Source organism: Uloborus diversus, chromosome 4 (assembly GCF_026930045.1).
Source record: "Uloborus diversus isolate 005 chromosome 4, Udiv.v.3.1, whole genome shotgun sequence".
In the NCBI taxonomy this organism is placed as follows: Eukaryota; Metazoa; Arthropoda; class Arachnida; order Araneae; family Uloboridae; genus Uloborus; species Uloborus diversus.
Genome location: NC_072734.1, coordinates 51,235,428 through 51,254,435, shown reverse-complemented (window position 1 = coordinate 51,254,435; position 19,008 = coordinate 51,235,428). Strand labels below are relative to the sequence as shown.

Genomic DNA, 19,008 nt, shown 5'->3' with positions numbered 1-19,008 from the left:
AAGTACAGCATTTTCTTATGAAAAATGTTATTCCTTATTTTTCTTTTGAAGTCAATGGGTATTTTTCTTCTTTTTCTTCTGATTTCTCGACAACCGACTTCTTTAGAGGAATCTTCTTTGGCAATTATTCAAATACAAATGTGATGACCAGCAACAAGCAACCAGATGACCAGACCAGCAACAGGGTCCCCCCCCCCCAAACTCACTGGTCCTAGGTCAGTTAGTCCCTAATGAAGTTCAATTGCCCTCTTAAAGCTATCTACCCCCTTACGCATTACAGTCGCTTCCGGTAAACTGTTTCAAGTGCCCAAAACCCTACTAAATTAATAATTTTTCCGAGTTTCCAGCTTTGCCTAAGATTTCAATACAATGACTCCTTGTCATTGACAACAATGACCCCTTGTCCGGCTTTCCATGCAAAAATTTAAAACCCATTAAAATCTTTCATATTGATAAATTTAAGCAACTTAATCATGTCCCATCTGACTCTCCTTTGCTCCAGGTTATACATATTAAGGCTTCTGGCAACATTATCTAATATGAAAGTCCTTTTACTAGTCTAGAAGCCATTCTTTGAGCACTTTACAATGAAAAAATACCTTTATTCGGATAATGAGACTGAAACTGAACAGAATACTAATTACTAAAGATGAGATCTTACCAAACTCATATATCTTTGAAAGCAGCATTAAGAAGAATAGACGCTGATCTATTGGAGTCATCATCCTGTACTACTTTTGGAAGTTTCTCATTTACGCTGCTGAAGAAAAACCTTGACGTATATTTGTGTTTTTCTACTTTCAAGCTGTTTATATGTAAAAAATGTGTCTTCATTTATATTTGAAGTAATAATTTTAATGGTTTGAAATAATTCAAACTAAATGAACTACTTTAAACAAAAGAGACAACTAACTAGAACATAGAACGCAGTTGATACCAATGAACGCAATAAGAAAGGGCGCTGTTAGAGCACATGCGATTAGCCCGCTTAATACATGTTTCAACGCAATTTTGCTATCACGTTGGTAATTCGACTAACTATACATTAAGTATTTATTTATCACAAGTTTCATTTGAAACACTCAAAGTTTCAAATGAGAGGTAATTATATTTTATCATTCCATTTTCGCCAGTTTGGGGAAAATCTGGATAATTACTTAAAATTCAAAGCCAAATGGGCAGCTAAAGATATTATTTGATTAAGCTGAAATTTTGTATGATGAAGGCTTGGTAAGTTTTCCGAATATAGGTTTTTCATATTTCTCAATTTCGTTTTTTTCACTTCACCCTAATGTGCATACTTCCCTTAAGCTAGGAAAAAAAACTTTTGCAACAAAAATGTATGATTTGACACAAGCAAAAATTGTTTCTCTTTCCCATGCACTGCTACCATTTAGTAACATGAATTGAAGTTATAATCTTTGAGGTAAATGTACATTCAGTTGGTATATAGGCTTCTACTTTTAAAAGATTGGATATGAATCTTGTTTTAGGACATTTTTTTTGGAAGTGCCAATCACTGGTGACCTGCCAATTAGCCTATGTACCTAAATATTGAGCATTCATTTAGATACATTGCATTCAAAAATCAGTTCGCTGACCACAACAATCCCACAATAGCGTAGCTATCGACACTGTCGACCAGCGCCCCCTCAAGCTGATTACCCTGCCATCTATTAGGAATTCATAGAACTAAGCAATTAAATAAACATTTAATTTGCAAATTTTAATTCAATTTTAATTTTTAAATTGTCGTGTTCCCAAAAAATTTTACACATTTTTTGGGAACACTGTCGAAGGAGATAAAAATTATCCTATGTCTGTCTCCTAGTTCTAAGCTACCTCCCCACCAATTTTCAGCCAAATCGGTTCAGCCGTTCTTGAGTTATAAATAGTGTAACTAACATGACTTTCTTTTATATGTACAGATTTTAAGCGAATTACTTTTCATGTGTTCAGTTTTTCGTTTGCAGTATTATGTATTTTTTCATTTAATACCTCAATCAGTTTTATTTAACTAAATCAGTATTTTTTGTATTATTATGGTTTTTGCATCCCTTGAGTATTTGTTAGGCTTGAATACCCTCAGCAAAATTAAATACCTGGTACAATTTCTATCCTGAAAGCTCAGGTGCCTCCATCTGGTGAGAGAACAAAGGTCAAAATTCTCTAGTGGTCAGAACTATTCGACTATAACAGCACCACACGATAGAATAGATCCCACCACCTGGGACATGCAGTAGAGCTACTAATAATAAGTAACCAATATGCAAAATCATTAGAAAAATCAAACTGACCTAATTAGTTACAACAATGTTATGCAAATAATTTTTGCATATTTTTCTACTTTTTATAAGCTTTTGTCATCAAAACTCCATATCAAATGTAGCAATCTCTGTATAAAGTAAAATAAATATTTCTTGTTTTAGTTTAATAACTTATAAAATAATATTGAAACAGATGATTAATAACATATTATTTTCCTCTCAGGAATATGTTGTGCTCTGCAACTTCTTCCATTTCTATTACCACAAGGGGTAGTAACTAAATTATCTGGACAGAAGAAAAAAAGAATTCGTCCAACTAGTAACCTTTCATTGGACCATTTTATTCAGTTTATTCCTGTATGTATGTTTTCATATATTAACTCAATTTCAGTAGTCGATTTCTGAAAAACATTGTGCTACTTTGCTGTCTCTTTAGAAAATTTGATTTCTTAAATTCCTCTCCTCAATTAAAATTCATTAAAATGCTCTTGCGCAATATTTAATTTAACAAAATACTATAATTACGTTCAGTGAAACGTCTTCATTGAACTTAGTATCATTGAACTAATTTGGAGTACTTTCAAAATGAGATACTTGATTTACTTGCATATTTTATGCTTTTTATGTAAAATTTTTTCACAGCCAAGAGCAATTAATGCAGAAAATGCACATTTAAAAAAAACATGCATTGATGATAATTTTACTTGATGGGAAATTTAAAGTAACTAAAGGAATTGCTAAAATAACAATAAACTTAGCTTTTAATAAACAACTAAAAAAAAATTGTATTTTTCCATATATTTATAATTTTTTTTTCCAAAAATATTTTCTTTTAAAAGTGGGAAATGTATATGTACAAATACAAAAGTGATGACTAGCAACAGGGCCGTCCGAAGAGCTGACAGCTCCCGGAGCTCAAGTTTCCTGCCACCCCTACCCCTTTTACGCAAAAAAAAAAAATTATAACATCAGTGCATAATATGCGTGAACGCGTCATATTTGAATTTTTTACATATTGATGAACAGAAAAATCAGAGGGCTATGCATAATACAAACTAACACATAAGCCATGAATCTGTTTCTAATATATGTGAAACATTAATGCCCCAAAAACTTTTCGAAAAATGGAAAAATTAAAAATCCAAATATTTATGTAGTAAAATGTTATTCCACTAGACAAAAAACAAACAATTAAAACTGAATTGGTTATTCATATTGATCAAACTAAGAACACGAATAAAAAATTTGCTGATTATAAATGGAAAATGTATTTATCGAAATAAATTACATCCAAAATTTAATTTCGATCTGGACTCATCCAATGATTCTTTTCAAGACTTTTTTGGTTTTACTCGTACCAACTTAATACCAGCTTTCATATATGTTAAAAACAAAGATGTTATTCTTTTGCATCAAATATTCGTAAGTTTTAGGGAGAAGCCCGCAAATACTCAACAACATCGTAAATGACGCAGAATTTCGTTTTTGGAGGTCTGATTTCAAAAAATCACTGACTGGCCATAATATTACAAAATATGGCCTTACAAATTGCATTTTAAGACTTGAGTATAAGAAAATATTTGTGCAAGGGTGCCCGTGCCGCCTTTCTTTAATATCATAAGCAATGGGTTTTTGAAAATACACTTACAAAAAATTTAAGCGGAACAGCCCCTGAATGTAAAAAATTGCCTAAATTATTTGGACCATAATTTTGAACAATTTTCCTGCAAAAATGCCCCAGACCCTCCTATCCATAAAATCTTCAAAGTTTATCTAAAGTTTCGTTTTTGAAAATTCAATTTCGGAAACTTGCAGGGGGAGAAGGAATTGATTTCAATCTATTTAAAAAATAATCGCTCGGAGTCTCTGAGCTCCCTCCCTTACCCTACGTCAATAAACATGGCCTATAATGCGTTTTTAAAATTAAAAGTTTCAAAATGTTGACCGGACACCTTTTGATCTTTTTCCTATCGGGTCAAAAAAAAAATTTTTTTTTTTTTGCTGTTTTTTGTTTTTTTAATGTGCCCCTTAAATCTTTTTTCTGGTTACGTCCCTGCACGCAGAGGCAGAATTCAAGCAAATTCGGTGAGAACTAGACAAAGGAGAAGTGCATTTTGTTTGATTCTAATATTTTCAGAAATTGTATCTGCTTCAATGATACAAATTAAACGAATGTTTTGGAGACTTAAAGAGAGGAATATTTTCGTGTTCTAGGAAAAAATAGAGAATCATTGCAATGATTCTCTATTTTATGTGTCTATGATTGTGTATCTATGATACACAAAATAAGGGGCGCCCCTAATTTTTTTCAATTGGGGCATTTTATACGATGAGGGGCGGCGCCCCTCATTTCGTGTGAATGTCTTCGTGTTCCGTCGAAACAAGGGGCACCTTGCGGCGCCCCTCCTTTCCTGGCGCCCGGGGCAATTGCCCCCCCCCCCCCCCCCCGTTTGGACATCCCTGACTAGCAACAGGCTCTGGGCCCAGCTAGGCTGGTCTTAGTCAAGTTACAATCCCCAGTGAAGGTCAATGGCCCTCCTTAAACTATCTACTCCCTTACTCACCTTAAGTAAGTACCTACAATGTTGTACCTACAAAGTAACTATATAAATGTAAGTACCTACAAAGTAACTACATGTGTTTTATTCTTTTTCATATGGGGGATGTTGCAGCGGGATTTCCCTTCCCGTTTGTTCCAGGCGGGCAGTTAGTGTTTTACACTTAATATCTGAGGACGCTTTTTAGCCTTTGAGTATGACTGAAAGGAACGAACCATCAAATACGGGAGAAAAAATAGTTAGTAAAACAACTGCTCAGATAAATCAAGTTGTAATAAATATACGAATTCTGACACCAAGCAGCTTAAAACATTTTCTTTTTACTTATTTTTTTTCAACAAAACGGTTCAAAACACTTGATGGTTTATTGAAATTTGTTAACTTTTCAATTTACAAAGTTTGAACAGAACAATGTCTGTCGGATCTTCTAGTTTATCCATAAAACTGTTCTAGTTACTTCACATCAATTAGATTTTACTCTCTGCAATAATGTGTAAAAGTTATGAAAACATTTGGGGGAAAACAATGAAGTTATACAAAAAAACCACATGGCTTAAACTCTGGTTTAACCATGGTTTAAACTAAACAACCCTAGTCAAAATGATTAGTGGTTTAATTTTAGGGGCTTCAGAGTCAAAAAACTATGAATAGGGGGGGGGGCATGGTTCAAGCATCAGGCAAGAGGAGGATGATAATTATTTGGGTATTACTAGAAATAGAAATAAAGTGTCTAATAAGAATAGTAATTTTAACAATTATGATTTAGGAAATTTCAGGTTGTTAAAAAAAAAAACAATTTGGGCATGCTTAAAATTTTCTATATCAATGCTCACAGTATTAGGAACAAGAGGGAAGAATTGAAAAGCGTAATTATAGATGAGAAGTTGGATGTTATTGGAATTACAGAGACATGGGCTACTGAATTTGATGCAGATTAATTATGTATTGGTGGCAGGTTTGGGTTCCTAGTTAGTTTATAAGTTCCCAATGAAGATCAATGGCCCTCTTAAACCTATCCACCCCCTTGCTCATTACCACCTCTTTGGGTAGCCTGTTCCAAGTGCCCAGGACCTTACTAAAGAAATAATTTTTCCTAATTTCCAGTTAGCATGATATTTGAATAGCTTAAAACAATGACCCCTCGTTCTGCTTTCTGTACAAAAATTTAACCCGTTAACTTCTTTCGTTTTGATAAATTTAAACAACTGAATCATGTCCCCTCTAACTCTCCCTTGCTCCAGGCTGTACATATTAAACTTATTAAGTCTTATCATAGTCTAAATCTGAAAGTCCCCTTACTAGTCTAGTAACATTTCTTTGAATCCTTTCCAATACAGAAATATCTTTCCTGAGATAAGGAGACCAAAGCTGAACAGCATACTCCAAATAAGTTCTTACTTAACTCCTATATAAAGGCAGAAGAAGCTTCTTAAATTTGTTTGAAACAGATGCATTGATAAACCCTACTTCTTAATTATAATTTTTTTGATTAAACCCCTTTTCTAATCAGTGAAACATCTCAAACATATGGTGTAAATATACATTTTATTTAATAATGGATATAATAATTTCAGATTGGAGAAGGACTTGAAAAATTTATGAAAGAGAATCGAACACTTGGAGGGGATCGCAAGCAGCCGTTTATTTTAGCTGTTGGGAAAGAGTATAATCCATTGCAGACTTTCGTTGTGTTTGAAAATACTTGTGTGACTTCTACTTCCCTGTTAAAAGCTGTCGATATTTGTTTTAAATTAACTTATGTTTTAAATTTGGAATTCTCACCATATTGCCGAAATGTCTGGCATTTCATTAATGAAGTTTTTTATAAATGCGAGTTTAACGCTGAATTGCCATCATGTATAAAAGAACTAAAAAATCGTCTAGTAGTTTAGTATTTTTTATTATTCATCATTTGTGTAATTATTCATTATTATGTATGTATATATTTGAGATTTCAGACTTTGGTTTTATATAATTTTATAAATTGTTTTTAAATGTTTTGCAGATTATGTAATAAGTTGTTTGTTCAGCTAAAGATCTTTGCAGGCACATCAAAAGATGGCATTCCAATAATAAACGTTTTATATGTTTCAATGAGTTTTGCTGACAAACATTTAACAAACTATGTAATTATGAAATGCACTTAATTAAATTCCATTCAAGTGATGTTATTGATACACAGTTGTTAAATACTTTGGTGTTCAATCCTCATTTAGTAAGCAATGTAAGCATTAACTCAGTAGTTGCTTCAATAAATCAAGCAAGATAAACTGATTAACAGTTGCGGTGCAACTGCTCAAAGTGCAACCCAAATGTGGACACTTATCAGATACCTTCCCCTTATAATTGGCGACAAAATTCCTCAGGACAATGAATATTGGCATTTGCTGCTTCTCATGCTGACAGTTCTTGACACAATCAATGGCACCTGTAATTTCTTTACCAGAGACTTTTCAATTACAAGAAAATATTAAAGCCCCATGACTCATTATATTTGAACTTATTCCCAGAACACCATTTGACACCTAAAATGCATTTTGCCTTACATTATACTAGAATCATTAAGCAACTTGGGCCTCCTACCAGATACTGGTGTTTAAAGTATGAAAGCAAACCTTCCCCATTTCAAATGCATGCAGCGTTTGGAGGAAATTTTATAAATGTAGTAAAATTAGTTGCACATGATCATCAAATTAAAATAACTCATACATTGCATTCTCAGTATCTTAAATTCCCTTCAATATCAGAAGTAAAATGTGGGACCTATTTTAAATTAAATTGTTTAAGGCAGCACGCCTCATTATCTCACTCATCATTACTAGACAATCTGGATGGAATGAGAGAGGAGATGGAAATTTTCATATGCGACAGCCTTTGTTACAATGGAACCGTATGTAAAATTTAATGAAGATGCATATATTATTTAGAAAAGCTTTAAGGCAACTGAAAAACTGAGGAATAATCCAAACGATTAAAGAATATTTTTTATCTTGTCATTAAAAAGAAATCTACCCCTCATATTTAGTGCCCCAAAATCATTAATTATAATCAAGTTGTCAGAACAGCATTACAATTTCTTCAGATTATAAAAATCTTGTGACTAAAACAATCAATGATAGTTTAGAATTTTAAAATGAGATGTAATTTTATCATCAAAATATTTAACTATTTTTAACAACTGGATTATATGATTTTATGACTGTAATGTGCATTGGTTGTAAAACTTAGAACTAGTTGTTCTCTACGTGCACTTAAGTAGGGTATTTTTTCTTCAAATATTTATTCCTGGCCTCTTTTTAAAAAGTTATTTCTTTTTTTAAAAAAGTATTTTTACATTTTTAATGAAGTAATTAAGATTGAGATAATTATGTACTGTGAACTGTGGCTATGTTGAACCTTACAATCAGCATTTTCTCTTTTTCAAAACAATAAAAGCAAATTTTGACTGAGATTTAGTCGAACTTTAAATAAAAAACCAGAATCAGAATTTGTTTAAGAACAGTTTTACAAAACTTACTAGATTTCAGAAAATAAGTGGACTCTGTTCTCATAAACAGGAAATAAAATAAGATAAATGAATTTGAAGTCAATAGTTTTAAAATATTAACTTGTTATAAAAATAATGAACAATTCAGTGTGGTAAGCATTTGTGTGGATCAACTCTGCATGAAAATGCTTTCAATTTTTGACATTTTTTTTTTTTAAATTTGAAACATTTATTATCATTTTGTGTATGTCAATTGTATTTATGTTTAATTTTCTAATATATTTTTTGAACTTTGGAAAAAAAAAGTTTTGTGCAACATTTTGTTTAAAAATTATTTTTGTGTATTTCATCTATGTCTAGATGATGCAGTGTATAAATCTATTATCTTTATTCAAGAATGGCATGTATGTAACACTTTTATCATTAAAATTATTCGTTTCTGTTTTAAATGTGTTTTGTTTTCTTTGAAGAGTCACTCTGAAAAAAATATGGTTGATTGTAAGTTACAATCTTGTTTTAATCTGTTCATTTAAAGTTCAAAAAACGAAGAATTATGTATTTAAAAAAACAGTGTGTAATATTCAGGACTTGTAATGTCTCTGTTTTTAACTAACAGCATTTCCTAACGAAAACTTAGTATATTTCTGATGAGAAATATTATTTTTGTCAAGAAATGCCAGATGCTAAAATTGGGTATTGTATGTGAAAAAACTTGTAATTTTTTTAAACACTACGACAAAATCATTTATTCTTTAATTATTGATTATCCTCATTATGTTGTTACACAGTAAAAGAAAAAAAAATGGTTTTGTACAGTAAAAAGTGCTGGCACTGCTGCTGCCATCAACTTTGCTGTAAATTTTACGTTGTTGCTTCTAACAATTCTGGGAATATTGCAGCACACTGCTGTGCATGAACCAAAGAAAAAAAAAATAGATCAGGGTTTATCCTCTGTTACATACCGAAAATTCAATTTTATTGATACGGCTATACATGTACTAATTTACAGCATAAAGAAAGAAGGTCCCACTGGGGTGAGAGTTGAACTCAACACCTCAAAGGCACCAAGCCATCGCCCGCACTACTCGATAAAATGTCTGGATCACAGGTGACGCCTCCTGAATCCTGATTTAGTCGCATGCTGTTGCCATTGTTGTTTCACTCCGCGAAAATTGTTAGAGTGTAACCTATTGACTACAAGGTTCACATGATACAGAAAAAGTTCTGAGTTTACAGCGCAAAGTGCTTTCTGATAAAGTTAAAGCTGCGGTGATTGGAAAAATATGGCAAAAATTGCTGTAAAAATTGCGCAATGTTTTGCAGTGTATTTGTATCAGAAATTTTTTTAGAGTTTATTTAAATTAATTTTTTTATCATTAAAATGTAACTAATGTCAAAGATAGAAAGCTCTGGTGAAAGCTTTCAGATGCTGGCAGCAACTATGTGACAGGTTATGTGCAGAGTTTTAGAGATAATTTATTTTAAAAACATATTTATGTAAAAAAAGCTATTTCTAAATTTTCTAAGTTGTGTGATTTTCTACGCTGTATGGAAATATTAAATACTGCCAAATTAAGAAATAATTAGATTCTTTGTAATTTTTATTAATCATAAACATGATTTGCTAATTTTGAATTTTCAAACAAGATGATTAGGAAGTCTATTCTTTACTAATAATAAAGCTGAAAGTCTCTGTCCGGAGGATTTCTGGATGTCTGGATCTCTGTGACGCGCATAGTGCCTAGACCGTACAGCCGATTTTCATGAAATTTGGCACAAAGTTAGTTTGTAGCATGAGGGTGTGCACCTCGAAGCGTTTTTTTGGAAAATTCGATGTGGTTCTTTTTCTATTCCAATTTTAAGAACAAAACTATCATAAGATGGACGAGTAAATTGCGAAATTATCATAACGTGGAACCGTAACATGGCCGCAAGCCAATTGGCGAGATACAAAATTATCATAACGTTAAACTGTAATATGGGTGCAAGCCAATTGCGAGAAAATTCACCATATATTATTTATAAATATACAGGCGAACCAAAAGACCTTTTAATTTTTCTATTACGGGAAAATTCGTGCAGGTACCAAGAGTAAAGAATATATCACTATACATCTGTTATTGGAGGTTGAAATACGGTAAAAGTAATGTACAACTGTTTGAATAGTAGGTACTTATTTTATATTTTCAGTTGCTGTCTAAAATTACTATTAATGTTTTCTGATGAATAAAACAAACTCAAACAAACAAATTTCTTAGCTAGTATGTATTTTACTTTTAATTTTTCTTTTTCCTACCTTCTCCATAAGTTGTTCTGAAAACAGGTAAATTTTCCAAGTGTGAAAAGAGAAAGTAAAAAATATGCATTTAGTAAAGCATTGTTGCTGTTTTAAATTTCCCAAAGGTTAATGTGCGAATTCGATTGGCAGTGATGAGCACATCTAAAATCAGTTTTTAAACAAAATATTGTGTTTCAAAGCCGAGAACATGCGAAATCACTTTTGAATTCAGAGGTGTCTCAAAAATGAGAATATATCAAGTCACTTTTGAGAATAACGGTGTCTCAGAAATAAGCACATTTTATATCATTTTTGAATGGAAAACTATCTCAAAAATGAGAACATGTCAAATCAATATGAGAATACAAGTGTCTCATAGATAAATACATGCTGTGTCATTTTTGAATAGAGGACTATCTCAAAAACTCGAACATGTTGAATCCATATGAAACATAATTTGAATTCAAAATCCCAAGATTCAAACTAATTTTTTTCTTTCTTTTTTTTAAATTTCAGCATATAACTATCTACTTCAGCACATAAAAAATGGTTTGGAATTAACTTATTCTACATTTCAGATTACTATTTCTATATTCCTGATGTTCTTTTCTCTTTAGTTAAAATATCCACATTTAATGAGGATTTGCAATCCATCTAAATTTTTGAACAGTGAGCATTTTGATGCTGTGTCTTAATTTATTTAATATAACTGGAGATTTTGGGCCTTTTTTTTTTCTTTCTTTTAGATATATTACACCAAGTCGAGTATTTTTATTTAGTTTATTTTTAAATATATGAATAGTTTCTCAGATCATGTGAATATGAAATTTTCAATCTGACAATGTGTGCAAAGTGGGAACTTAGAACTCTTTGTGAAATTCATTTCAAGATCCTCTGTCCTTTAACCAAATGCATCATTTCAGAAAATCAGTACAATTGAACATTGCAAATGTTTTACTTTTTTTCTTTTTCTTAAATCATTTCCAAGACAAAAAGAACATGTGATTTTAATGTTCCTAATATAGGTAAATTGGCTTTGTGTGTATACATTTTGACGTATGTAATATTAAAACAAAAAAATATTTGTAACGAGCTGATGTGTGCATCACATGACTTCCTTTTACACCAGTTTAAAGTTATTTCCCCATTATTGGCAATTTTAATGTGATTCAATATTTAACCCTCTAAATATCACCAACAATGGCTAAATTGAAACCAGATTTAAAAAAAAAAAATATTTAAAATAATCGCCAAGTTGGCGGCAAAACTTCGCGACCAAAAGCTTGGCGATATATTGCCAAGTGTTTGCATAAATTAAAACACCACTTGAGTTTGCATTGAAATTAACATTGATTCCCCCCCCCCCCCCCAAAAAAAAAAAGATGTAAGAGACCCCTTTGGAACATTCGAATGAAACCAAAAAGGGAGGTGCACAACTAGACCCCACTAGGAGTCTATGTACCAAATTTCAACTTTCTAGGCATACTGTTCTTGAATTATGCGACATACGGACGTCACAAAAAAAGTCGTTGTCATTAACTCGGGGGAATGTCAAAATGGATATTTTGAGTGTTTATACGTTCTTAGGCACTTATCCGTATTTGGTCGGATTGAAAAAAAACTCAACATTAATACGGGGCTAAGCAAAATGGAAATTAAGGCTGAATTTTGAGTGAAATTTTTTTCACGAAAGGAAGTAAAAAAGAGTTGGTTATTGTGAAGTATAAGAGAAAAAAATATTATTGAAGAGTTGAAATAGTTGTCTTGTTTGCATCTGTTGCTTATTTAGAGACGTTTTTATTTTACCACTAATTGTTATCATTACTTTCAGAATCGTCTCAAATAATTCATGGTTTTAGGAGTAGAAAGTATAATTTAGATACAGCGATTTCCCTTTTAAGTAAGAAAAATGAAGAAACATCGTCTTCTGTGAAAAAGGGAGATGAAGTATCGAAAGATAAATCGGAAGAACATTTCTCTTCTCCAGAAAAAAACTCTGATACATTAGAAGCTGTTCATTTGAATACTGATGAACTTCAAAGAAATTCTAATGATGATGAAGATAAGAATTCTGATTTGGATGAAGCAACAAAAGAGCAAATTTGTGAATCATTTCTTAATGAAAGAAATTTAATTTTATCTGATGATGATAAATTAACAAAAGATATGGTTTGTTTCATTTACTGTTGAATTTTCATCAATTTTAATTTTAAACAGATATTTATTGTTTGTAAAGAATTCTAATTGTTTATTTTACCAACTCATCTTATTTTATAATTTAGCATATTTGTAACATCTTTTTCTTGTAAAAACTGCCCACACTCCTCAAAAAAGCATTATTTGATTTGAAAAAAAGTTGAGGTTTTTCAAAGGGCATTATTTCTTACTTTAAAATTAAAAAAAATAGATACATTCCTCAATTTTTACTCTGATATTATTATTATTTTTTTATATATATTTATTTTTATCTCAATTAATTTGAGGTTTTTAATATATAGAAGAGATCGTGGCTAGTTGGCACAGTTTTCACTTTTTGCTTTTTCTATTTTTTCTGTAGTATTTGCAGTAAAAGTGATTTATGCCTCTGATAGGGTAACATCTTGGCTACAAAAAAAACACTGGGAACATCATCTAAAATTCACTGGGAAACTTGTGAAAAATATTTTCCGAAGTCGCCTCAACAGTTCCAACTAACCCCTGAGTCTGTTAGTTAATTTATATGTATTGGGGTAAGTTGGCATATGATGTGAAGCAAGCGTTTCTACTCGTCTTTATGTAAGGTGCAGTTAGAAATAATGTTAATGTGCTTGAAATTGCACATTGTATGTATCGAAAAAGAAAAAGAAAAACACATTTTAAAGTACACAAAAAGTATATTGACAAAAACGTACAAATCATAAGAAGTCAAAATCAAATCATTCAGTTAAGTCACATGTCAACTGAATAAAGTGGCGTCACTGCTTATCATAATGGATGGTTCAATTTTTTTGATGATTTTATTAGATTTGTACTGGATTATGTCAATGTTTTCAGGCCAACACAAGTTTCCCTTATATTTCATGGTAGATACTTTAAATTCCCCATTCCCAATTTCCGTAATTTTTCCAGTGTATACCCAGTAAATATATTTCATAGCTACATAGTCCTCACAATGATACCCCCAACATCAATCTTATGACTCTGAGTCCATACTACCTTTTTCTCATTTGAGTTTTTCATACCAACCTCAATTTGCAAAGGCAAAATTCCATCTTCTTCATCATTATCACTGCTCAAACTCAATCCTCCAACTCCACTAAACTATTTTTACTCTCTACATATTTAATATCTAAATCCTCCTCTTCATCAGTGGAGCTAAGTACACATTTCATTTTCTTTGTCTTTAAATGTTGGTATACCCTAACTCATCCATTGTTGCAGGGTTAGTTGGCATACCCAGTCAGCTTATGTCAACTAGCCGCCGAGTACGTATGCCAACTAACCCCAACACGGAAAGTAAAATAAACATGGCGACCAAAACAAATTTTCATCAACTATAGCAGAAATGGACTTATAACCTCTTAGCTAAATGTCCAACGATACTAAAAACTTGTGAATGTTACCTCTGTGTGAATATGCTACTATACAAAACGACAAATACTGAATAATCAAAATTTTACTTACTGATACAAAAATCACGTTTTCATTCCTTCCACTCAAAGCAATGGCTGGATCCAGCTAGCTTTCTCATGCAAGATGGATGTATCCCTGATGATCAAGTGATAGGCTCAGTGGCCCTTTGAATCAACCGTGGAGTTTTTTAAAATCACAATGCCAACTAACCCCGGTCTCTCCTACATAACACATTTAGTTAATGTTTCACATATTCATTAATAAATACATGAAACCTTTGAATTAGTTTACATTGTATTGATTAGGAGATTTATGCATTGCATCTACTTAAATTCTTTTCCATATATTCAATAGCAAGTGCAATTTACATTACTTTCAAAATATTTGCGAAGAAAAGACTAAAAATATATGTTGTAAGCTTTATGATGACGCCTTAAAATAACGCTTTCAGGGATGAGATTTTTCCGGCTTTTGCCGAAATTCCGGCTTTATCTGTTGACTTTTAAAACCTGTCCTCCTTTTTTGCCTCTTTTAGTCCTTATTTTTCTCAAAAATCAGGGGGAAAAAACGATTTTTTAAAATTTTCAGTCCCCGATTTCTTATTTTTTCTATTTTTCTCCTTCGAATCTTCATCCTCCGCGATATCTGCCAATAACGTATGTTTTGGAATCATGCCAACGATGTCAAACACGTGCAGCACCGAAATTTGCATTCCTCGTTTGAGATTTCAATCTTTTTGCATCCTGCAAGTATTTCAATTATTTTTAATGTTGGGTGTTTTTTACTATATGCTACCTTATATCTGCTTATTTTATTCATCATTTCAATAATACTTTTATTTCTTTAATTTATTTTTGAAAAAATGCAAAAGTCAATCAAAAAAAGTGGCATAGCTCCCACAGTCTCGAATTTTATTGAAACTTGGCATGGTTACTTTTTTTGTGTATTTAAGAAAGTGTAAAAAATATTTATGGTGAATCTCAAACCGTTTTGGCTTTACAGTCTGTTAACAGTTTTGAGATTTCATGATTAAATGAGGCGGCTGCAAGTTGTTCTTTCGATTCCGAAATTGTATTAGGAAGTTTTTAAAGACAAATTTTAGGTTGCAATGCAAGGAAAAAGATAAGCAATCGTTTATATACATATATATTTATGTAAAATGTATATGTATATTAAAAAATGTATTTTTGTCTAAAAAAATGAAAACTTGCCACTATTGTGTGATGCAGCCAAGATTGACCTCTGACTCCCTGAACCCTTTGTTCAAGAATTCAGATAGAGGTTAGAGATTGTTGCCTCTTTTTCAAAATTTAGATTTATTTAAGAATAAACACTCTTGCAAGAAATGTTACACTACAACAAATTGTACAAAATTGTTATTTATACTTAATTAAATAGGTGTTGCCTTTAAAACTGGTAAATTAGCCATTTTTTATTGAATTTTTGAATATCATGGCTTCCAGGTTCTATTTTGATGCGGTTTTGGACATCATCCCTTTCATGAAATTTTTTTGGATTTCCTCCTTTTTGCTCTCTGACCACTCTCATCCCTGTATTTTGGAGATAATTATTATAATAATACTAGCTCATAAGTAACTGTTTTAATTATACAATTTAATTATGTGTACAATATTTTGACTTATGAAACTACTTGAATGTAAGAAATGTTTCTTGTATGTTTATCAATAACAATTTATGTATACATGTACAAAATTATATATATTTAGTTTTAGGGGCCTAAGTTTTGAAAATGACCCCCCTCCCCCAGTTTTTTCTTTTTGGAATATTTCCAATGTTCGTATATTCAGAAATTCAGCAAGTCCCACCCCCCATTTATTTTTTCCAAAATAAATTGTTGCCTTTCAAAAGTTTCATATTTATTGTTTACATTATATGCACATCCATTTTCATTTTGTTTGCTGTGCATTAAAAATAAAAGCTAACAAACATTAAAGTATTGTAAGTACATTGTTACCCTTTCCACTTGAAACATTTTTGTTTCTTTTACCTTCATGTAATTTTTTTTTTTTTTTTTTGTAAAAGAAAGTTTCTAAAAAGTTAAAATATTTTATTTAATTAAATTTAATCTAAAAAGCTGAAGTCTTAAAATATTTTATTGCGAAGTTTACTATTCCTTTTGTTTTCTGGTGCAAAATCTACTGCATTTCAGTTGTTTTATGTTTTATGTAAATTTGCTGTTTATGTTTGGTTCAGAGGTGTGAGGTATAGTACAGCTTCATTAAGATAAAACCTATTTTACAATGTTTACTCTTTTTTCATCAGTTCACCAAGATGTGAAGCGTTGTGGACTGTGAGTTGGATTGTCTTTGTAGTGATGTTGCTATGGTGTTCCAACTCAAATCCACCAAAGTAGCGCTTCTCTTTTTTCAGTGAACTACTCAAAAAGAAATAATTGCTCTTAAAGACAGACTTTATCTTATCAGAGTCATACTGTATGTTGTTTGCATTTATTAATATTATGTCTATTACTTTTTTTTATTCTTCTTCCTTAGGTAAATATTGGATTTGGAATTGATGTTAAAGTCAAGCTCATTAATAAATGTTTAATTTATGGCAACACTGTTCATAAGTTAACACGTTGCCTTGTAGATGCATTATTTCCAGACATTAAATTGCTAGCCACTTGTTCTGCTTATGGTCAAAACTCTAGCACAAGACTGACAAAAGCAGCTTTACCAGCCAGAAAGGTTGCAGCAATTATTGGTAAATTATCCATACATATCTTTAATGCAGTTAAAATTATCATGTGTTTTGCTTTTGCCTTATTTTTTCATGATGAAATGAAAGAGTTCAGTGTGCATATGTGCTGTTTTTTATGCGAGTAATTAGTTGATGCACAGACTTTACTCATGTTTGAAACTAAATATGAGTGAAACCAAAACTAAGGTTTTTATTTATTTATTTATATATATTATATTTATTTATATTTTATTTTTTTGCACTAAAAAAACTTTTCCTTTGGAAATGCAACTTATATAGCGACATAGGAAATTTTTCATGGTCGAACACCTATACCAATGTTCTGAGGAAGAACATTTATTTTTTGAGGAAATGACTATGCATTTTTCTAAATGTGTGCCTGTCACTAAACTTTTTTCAGGTCCAATTACAAAGTGAGAGTTAAAATTATTCTGGTTCTGATAAAGTATTTAACTGAGTGAGCCTATGAAAATCATACATTTATGCAATCTATACATTTACTTTTTTCTCTACAAATTGTACATCTGTTTGTAGATTTATTATTTCTTATATTATTGTTTATATTTACAAGCTTGGCAGAAATTGAATGAAGTGGCTTGTTATCAGGGTTTAAACTGAGTTCAAAAGATCTTTAGCAAAAAAGCTAAAATTGAAATAAAAGCTTTAGCAAAATGCTAAAATGTCGAAGGTTCATCTTCCCACATATTTTTCTAAAAATTGCCTGGATTTGTTTCATCTATTCTGCAGTTTAAAATAAATTCAAAGTTCAACCATGACATCTTTAAAGAAATAAATATGCTGTAGCTATATTTATTTTTAAATTGAAATAAAAAAATAGGATTGTCATTATTATTAAGAAAACACAAGTTTTACTTTTAAAAGTTCACTCTCCACAATACATGCAATACTGGAGGACATTATGCTCACTAAGACCCATGTGCGAATCCAGACAGAATTCCTGGAGGGAGCCATTTGGAAAAATACAATGCTTTGGAAAAATTTTGAATTTTACAAATATCAATAGAGCCCACCTTTAACTACAGCATTTTTTAAGGAATTTTTCATTAGGCGACGCAAGTTTAACATGAAGGCTGTAACCTTACCAATAATTTTCCTCTTCTACTTAATTAAACCGTGTGCATATCTCGTCGCCTCAAAGTGGTATTCCTGCGATCAGTACTGTTTGTTCTGAGGCGACTGTATAGGACTTCTGATTTAAGAGGAAGCCGATTTGAACCAATCGTAAATATAATTACTTTGAAGTAAAGGGGGTCCGAGGGTTTCTCCCCCGAAAAATTTGTGAATTTGTAGCTCTAAGAATGCAGTTTTAGACGTTTTTTTTATGTTAGCAGGAGGAGAGATTTGAGGGCTTATCGAAGGAATTTTTTCTGATTTGCAATCTTAGAAATGCATTTTCACTGTTTTCCTAATATTAAGCGCTTGGGTGCGACTCAACCCCCCCCCCCCCCGCCCATTTTTCGAAATTGAAACCTTAAAAATGCAAACATTACCTCCATGGGTGCAAGACCTTCCGTCTCAGGACGGATTTCCGTCTTGAACAAAATTTCCGAGACGGAGGTTGGGACGGAAAGAAATTCGATGACTGTCCTTCAGTTTTTAATTTTTAAAAAAAATGAGTGTTTGAAAGATATGCTTTAATATAACTAGACCTTTCCATAACCACGAATTTACATCAACATTCTATCGATTTTCTGCCATGGGCTTGTTTTGTTTTCAACGAGCTTTTGGAGGAGTGACTTTTAGACTCGCGCCGGAGTTGCTCGCTATTCTCGCTAATTTTTCGAATTGATTGCCTTTTGTTTCTATTTTTCACTTGCTATTTTTGATCATCCTTTCGTTTTTTTTCTCATTTGCGTTTTTTTTTTTTTTTTTTTTTTTTGCAAACTCGCATAAATGAAATTTATGTGCGCTCTTAAATTGTCTTAGAGTTAATCTGAATCACTGATTGAGAGTGATTGCTAACGGGATGAAATGTTTACGCCACATCAAAGGGTGTCCACATACTAGATAAAAAGGGAACTGTCAGGGATTTTGAAGATTTCAATGAGCATGCAAATTCTGGAA

General features: G+C 31.7%; 1 protein-coding gene across 1 annotated transcript in view; it reads left to right on the top strand.

Moving 5' to 3' along the window:
• Positions 1–19,008, top strand: part of LOC129220566 (MYND-type zinc finger-containing chromatin reader ZMYND8-like) — a 163,794-nt gene that overhangs the window by 113,217 nt on the left and 31,569 nt on the right. Inside the window, exons 21-22 of the mRNA XM_054854997.1 lie at positions 12,422–12,759; positions 16,716–16,926. Coding sequence (XP_054710972.1) covers positions 12,422–12,759; positions 16,716–16,926 — 549 coding nt within the window. The remainder of the gene's footprint in view (positions 1–12,421; positions 12,760–16,715; positions 16,927–19,008) is intronic.